This window comes from Vicia villosa, unplaced genomic scaffold, assembly GCF_029867415.1.
Source record: "Vicia villosa cultivar HV-30 ecotype Madison, WI unplaced genomic scaffold, Vvil1.0 ctg.004337F_1_1, whole genome shotgun sequence".
NCBI lineage: Eukaryota > Viridiplantae > Streptophyta > Magnoliopsida > Fabales > Fabaceae > Vicia > Vicia villosa.
This window is the reverse complement of record NW_026706414.1, coordinates 43,912-51,250: the sequence shown is the minus strand read 5'-3', so window position 1 is coordinate 51,250 and position 7,339 is coordinate 43,912. Positions and strand designations below refer to the sequence as shown.

The 7,339-nt window shown below is 33.2% G+C and overlaps 1 protein-coding gene across 1 annotated transcript; it reads left to right on the top strand.

The window, feature by feature from the left end:
- Positions 1–251: 251 nt before the first annotated feature.
- LOC131641970 (putative serine/threonine-protein kinase) lies at positions 252–2,531 on the top strand. The gene is made up of 7 exons (XM_058912255.1): positions 252–609; positions 706–759; positions 920–1,050; positions 1,154–1,367; positions 1,560–1,791; positions 1,884–2,034; positions 2,176–2,531. The coding sequence occupies exons 1-7, from the start codon at positions 471–473 to the stop codon at positions 2,455–2,457; spliced, it is 1,203 nt and encodes a 400-aa protein (XP_058768238.1). The 5' UTR covers positions 252–470; the 3' UTR covers positions 2,458–2,531.
- The last annotated feature ends 4,808 nt before the right edge of the window (positions 2,532–7,339 follow it).

Below are 7,339 nucleotides of genomic sequence, written 5' to 3'. Positions count from 1 at the left end.
TTGTAGTTATTCTACTTTCAACTTTTCAAATATTTAACAATTTTTTGTATTCAATATTTTTATTCAATAAATACAAGTACTTTGGAATTTATGCCTAATAAAAAATAAAAGAAGACTATTCTGGATGCGGCTATTTTCCGAAGGAGTAGATTCTTGTATTATAAAATAACCACATAAGCAACAAAGTAGTGCACAATATAATGTTTGGACTTTTGTATCCAACCACATGTGTTATTTGGCCGACATTTTAACTTGTTTCGATCAATTCTATGGGACAGCCTTTGAATACTTCTCCCACTTTTTTCTTCTTCTTTTCTCAACATAGAAACAAGAAACAAATCCCAAAGAAACAAAATATAGCTAGAAATTAAATTCATAACACTTATATGTAGGTGTGCACATTTATAGTTAATATAGGCTTAAATTTAAATTTATGAACCATTTCAAGGGAAGCTCCTAATGAGTCAAAGATGAAGTCAAGTGAGCACAAAAGTGAAACAATGTTGTTTGTTCTTGGTGGGATAGTAGTTGTCATCATAATATTGATTCTTTGTTGGATTGTCTTTAGAAAGCGTATTAAAGGATCAGACAAACCAGTTCCAAATGAAGGTAGTAGTTTGAAAAAAACACCATATACAATTTTTTAGTTTCTTTAATCTTATATAAATTCTGTAATTGAATTGTGTTTGGTTTTTGCAAAAATAGCTGAGCCTACAGCTGCTACGAAGACGATATTTCCGTCGGTACAACACTCATCAGGTAATTTATGTATATAATCTAAAATTTGCTCTGTGAAATTGATACTTCTGAAAAAAGTTGTGTCTGTGTTTTTAGTGTCTATTTTGTAGAAAATTGCAATCAACATAGAGTTTATAATTTTCACTTCATTCTCTAAGACATGTTCATATATATTCCATAGGGTCCATGGAGTTATATAGTATGAGCCTTAGGTCAATTAGCTACTTTGACTTCTACACTTTGAGAAAGGCAACCAATAACTTTTTTCATGGTAATCTTCTTGGAAGTGGTGGATTTGGGCCTGTCTATCAGGTAATTTATATTGAATCGAATAACTTATGTTTGATGAATAATGTTTGTTGATTAATATGATGAAATACTAAACTACTACAATATGTTAATATTCTTTTGATAGGGAAAGTTGGAAGATGGAAGGATGATAGCTGTTAAGGCATTGGCTCTTAACAAATCTCAACAGGGAGAAAGAGAATTTTTAGCAGAAGTTAAATTGATCACCAGTATGCAACACAAAAATTTGGTTCGTCTTCTCGGAAGTTGCATAGATGGACCTCAAAGGATACTTGTATACGAATACATGAAAAATCGAAGTTTAGACCTCTTCGTATATGGTGTGTATCCCTTCTTTAATTTTAATAGAGTTTAACTAAACTGTTTAGGTTCAATCTCTTATGACAATATTTATTTATATTTATGAAAGAATGTAAACAAGTTGTTGATATTTATAACTCAATAATTTTTAGAGAAAAATATCAAATTTTGGATTTAAGATTCATCATTTATAATTTCTGCTTAATATATAGGAAACAATGATCGATTTCTGAATTGGAGCACTAGGTTTCAAATTATACTCGGAGTAGCACGGGGATTACAATATCTTCACGAAGATTCGCACTTAAGAATCGTTCATCGTGATATCAAAGCAAGCAATATTCTTTTGGACGACAAATTTTTGCCAAGAATCGGAGATTTTGGACTAGCAAGGTTTTTCCCGGATGATCAAGCTTACCTTAGCACACAATTTGCAGGAACATTGTATGTTTTTTTTATTGAAACAAAATTTACGATTATTGTAGCTTAATTTTCAGTTAAATCTTTGGTTTTTTTCTCTTTTTTATTTGGTATAGAGGCTATACAGCTCCTGAATATGCAATTAGAGGGGAATTATCAGTAAAAGCTGATACCTATAGTTTTGGAGTTCTTCTTCTTGAGATTATATGTTGCAGAAAAAACACAGATCATACTTTACCACCAGAAATGCAGTATCTTCCTGAATATGTAAGTTCTATTTGAATTCTTCTCCATAACTAGTGTTTTCTTAGTGTTATTAAGAATCTACGTTGGAGCACATGCATGTTACGTACTTAGTACATGCATGTGCAAGATAAGATGGATTTAAAGTGAGTTTTCATGATGCAGGCATGGAAACTATACGAGAAATCGAGTTTATTGGATCTTGTTGATCCAAAGCTGAAACAAGATGGATTTGTAGAGAAGGATGTTCTGCAAGCAACTCATGTGGCTCTCTTGTGCCTTCAGCCTCATGCACATTTGAGACCACCAATGTCAGAAATTGTGGCATTGTTGACATTCAAAATTGAAATGGTTACAACACCGATGAGGCCGGCGTTTCTTGATCGAAGGCCGAGGAAGGATGAAGATAACCATTCTTTTGAAGCTTCATTTGTCAAAGGATCATGATGTCAAAGAAGGGAAAGAGAGAAATTAAGAGTTTAAAGACTATAAGAGAGTATATATTTTATTTGATTTTGGTGAGTATATACATGATGTATGAATGATCTCATGACGAATTTGTCTATATTTAAATTTTAAACCATAAATATTACGATATTATTCTACTATGGTTTTAAATTTAGAAATATGTATTTAATGAGATATAATTTGAAAATGAGATGATACATGAAAACAATATTTATCATAAAAATAAATGTTGTAAAATTACAATAAATCAAACACACATTTGGTTGAATATTGTCATATATGCACATTTTAAATCTAACATCTTTGAAGGGAATTTGGAATAAATTGAAGAGTCATTATATCAAAGACGTTGATGAACAAATTATTCGCAAAATATAGATTTGATGCGAAGGTTGCTGACAAATATAAGGTAATTATACTGATGCGCTCACTATCAAATTCTTACGGCCACTTGGTGACCTACGGAAAAGATGGATGATGTAACAACTTCTACACTCTTGTGTCATTCTCAATGGGGAGAATATACACGAAGGAACTTAAGGTGTAGGTTTGCATGTGAATGGGCCAAGATTGTGGTAGAACAAAGATAATGTTGTTTGTGAAAAGTAGAGTTATAATTCCAACAACAGGAAAAATGTGAAGGGGTTCAAGTTATGGGATCCGATTTAAAAATGGTTATCATCAAGTGAAAAGATAATGATGTTTCTTTTATGGACATTTCAGGTTGAAGTATTATGTGTCATTATCTAAGGGGAAACTTCTAGCAATGTTTTAATTCAAGTGGATATTAATCCATTACCAGTGTGCAATATACGAAAAGTACCTAAATCACAAGCTAAATCAATCTACAATACTCAAACTCATTATGGAGATGAAGATTCCGGTGGAGCGCAATATTATTCTTTTATACGTGATAAAGAGTATAGTAAGATGAAACCACCAAAAATATATGAGTATGAAAACTTGGAAGCTTAAGCACTTCTTATAAGTATTGAAAATCCTTCCACCTTTTGAGAGGTTATAACTATCTAAGATAATGATAAATAGATGGGTGATATGATGTATGAGATGGAATCCTTGAAGAAAAATCTTCCATAGGAAATTGTCCATCTTCCTAAGGAAAAACGACTATCAGTTGCAACTGGGAGTACAAGAGAAAACCAAAAATACAAGACAAAAGAAGGGGAAAAATTCAAGGCTTGTCTTGTAGTAAGGGGTAATAATAGCAATTTGGGACTAACTGTGGAAAGATTTTTTTCTCTGATCATCATTCATACTTCTATCAAGGCACTATTAAGTAGGAGTGACAAACGGGCATGCCCATCCCGTAAAAGCCTGCAAAAAATAGAGTGATAAGTTAGAAAGCTTAAAATAGAGTTTTTTAAGCTTGATTCAAATCAAAGATATGGTTGATTTTGAATAAATTATTCAATTTTAAATATAAATTTTGGGATTGTCTTAGTTATTCGAATAAAAAAATGTGTCTGATATGAATCAAATACCACCTTGATGTGAATCACAATATTAGATGACTTGAAACATGATCAAACAAACTTTTTGAAAATCAACTATTATTTGAGTCATGTAACTTCTTGATTTGAATAAAATGTATCAAATCATGATTTGAATCAAACAGGTCATTTCCAAATTTTGTCACCTTGATTCAAGTTATTATTTTATCTGATTCAAATCATAAATGTATGATTTGAATCAAATTAATTGTTCACTTTTTTCAATTATAAGTGCGCATGAACTATTTAAAGCGAAAATCGAAAGATCATACTTTTATTGGATTTTAGATCAAGTTGACAAATACACAATTCACAAAAACTCACAGATTTTTCAACAATGAATAATTGAACGATTGTATATTACACGAGATGTGTCTTGTACGATATTTCAATTATGATCAGATTCTAACAACACTAGTTTTCCAGAGTTTAATCCCCACTAAAGCTCAATTAGGTACCAACTATAACAAAGCCTAACTTTGTTGGATAAATAACCTCAAGCACAAGAGGGGTGAATTGTGGTATTCAAAATTCGTGATTAATGTTAACCTTTCTCGATTAAGATCTTATTAGTGAATTTTAAATAAGTAATCGCAGCAGAAACAAAATATAGAAAAATAAATTGCAGAAAGTAAAGAGATGGAGTCAGAGAGAATTCACCATAGATTTATACAAGTTTGTCCGAAGTTGTTGTATGTAGCTCTCATCAAGTCCCTCCAAATAGCTTGTTTGTCCACCAAAAGTCTCCATTTCCACTTAATCAGCAAGGCCAAATTCAAATATTCCATCTTCTTAACTACTAATCCCCCTATATTCTTAGAAGAACACGCTTGATTCCAATTAACCCAATGAAACTTCCTAATACTCTCATAGCTTCCCCATATGAATCGTTGCTGAATTTTTTCAATCTCTTTCCAAATGAACATGGGAGCTTTGAAAAACGAGAAAAGGAAAATAGACATTGAAATTCTGGCGTACAGATTAAAGATGTCCTAAAAGATGTCATGACACCGTTTTCCAAACACACACAATGACAAGGTATAAAAGTACAGTGCACAAATTTTAAAGAACACAAGTAATTATTCACCTAGTTCGATATCAACAATACCTACTCTAGGGGCTACCAAGCCAGGTATAAGTCCACTATGATAGTATCAATTCAAAGTACTATGCAAACAACCTCCGGTTCACATATAAACAACCTCCAATTTACTGACTTCTCACTTAATCGCTACATATGCTAACTTCTACCTAAGACTTATCTATGTATGAGGCCCACCTCAAATCCATCTAAGTAAAATTACAAATATTATAAGACACAGTTCTAAAACACAGTCATTCAATGCTTAAAATCTTATGAACGAACACGCGACTTACGACTCCATGGAAACACCAAACTCCTCCATCAATGTGATATTAGAGTGGCTCACAATAAGTTAGTTTTTCCAAACATAATTCCAACCAAAAACCTGAGAATTAACATACATGTTATTCAAAACAACTTTAATAAGAGTAATCCCTCCACCTTAAGACAACAACCTCCCAATCCAACAAGTAATTTTAGATATAATCTTATCAAGCAGAGGCAACCACGTACTGATTCCTCTAGGATTTGACCCAAGTGGAATCCCTAAGAATTTTAAGGCCTTCTCCATCTTGCGCAAAAGAAAGTTTGAGGCTGGTGCAAGAAAATGAAGGCTAATATTCAAATCGGATAACTTACACTTGTGATAGTTAACTCCCAAACCGACTACTAATTTGAAGGCTTTTAAAATAGCTTTAAAGCTCCACATGTTCTTCCAATTCCCTTCTCCAAACAATAAAATATTGTATGTGAATTATAAAATATAGAAGGAGGTCCTATCATTCGCTTTAAAACCGATAAACTCTCCCAAAACAAAAGCTTTCTTAACCAATCCTGTGAGACTTTTGCTTACTAGAATAAAGAGGAAATGAGACAAAGGATCTCCCTGCCTGAGACCTCTCTCGACCTCGAAATCCTTAGTAGGACTCCCGTTTATCCAATACGGACATAAAGCTAGTGAAAAACGCAAGCTTTCATCCATTGCATCCATAACTCCCTAAACCCAATCTTCTTCATCAGAAACCTTAGGAAATTCTAGTTAAACTTGTCATAAGCTTTTTTGAAGTCAACCTTAAATAACAAACAATCTTTCTTGGTTCTAGTAGCTAAGTCGATTACTTTATTAACAACGAGCACACCATCAAGTAATTGTCTAGTAGGGGCAAAAGTTGTTTGGCAAGAAGAAATTAAGGACCTAGAACATGTTTCAACTTGTGCACAAGAAGCTTCGCTAGAATCTTGTAGATACTCCCCATCAAACAGATTAGTATGAAATCATCAAGCCTTTTAGGATTTGGGACCTTTGGGAAGAGTGTGAGAAAGGAAGAAGAAACTGTCGGGCTTTGGAATGGAAATCCTTCGGAAAACAGATAATATCGTCCTTAAGGAAACTCCAACACTTTTTAAAGAATATGAAATAGAAAATGTCGGGCCTGGGACTTTTAGAACTATCGCAATTCCAAATCACAACCTTAATCTCATTCTCCGAAAATGACTTTTCCAAAAAAAATCTGTCATCGAGAGACAAACTCCTAAAATCAACACCCTCCAATTGATGTATGGAGAAATCAGACACACTGAATAGCTTGCAAATCTCCTTCTTCACATCTTTGACAGAATTCACAACCCCTTTACAGGTCTTCGAAAGACCCAATGAATTTTCTCCTGTTTCTCATTTTCATAATAGAATGAAAATACCAGTATAATAATCACCATCTCTCACCCAACTCACTCTTGATTTCTGAATAAGAAGCTCTCTTTTAAAGTCAGTTTTTTCCAAACAGAGCTTAGCTCTTTACTATGACTAGTAACCAGATCTTCGACCTCCTTCTTCTTCCAAACTATTAGTAGATCGTCGATGGCGTTTACCTCCTCCACCTCTAAATCAATCCTTCCAAAAACTTCTTTATTCCACTTCTTAAGACTACTCCTAATCAAATTAAATATTTCTTTCAAAAAAATATCTCCTTCCTTCCACTCTAAATGATCCCACTCCTTTTCAACAAATTTGATGAAGTTCCTGCCTTCGAACCAACCATCAATTACTTTGAATGGTTTAGGGCCCCGATTCAAGTTGTTGAACTTTAACCAGATAGGACAGTGGTCTGAGATGTCTCTTCTTCCTATACATTGGCTAATAACCCCCATTTCTTAATGATGGAATCATACAAAAGGATCCTGTCAAGCCTAATAATCAACCTACCGTCGCCACTAAACCAAGTAAAATTATTCCCTAAACAAGGCATATCAATAAGATCCTGTTTAC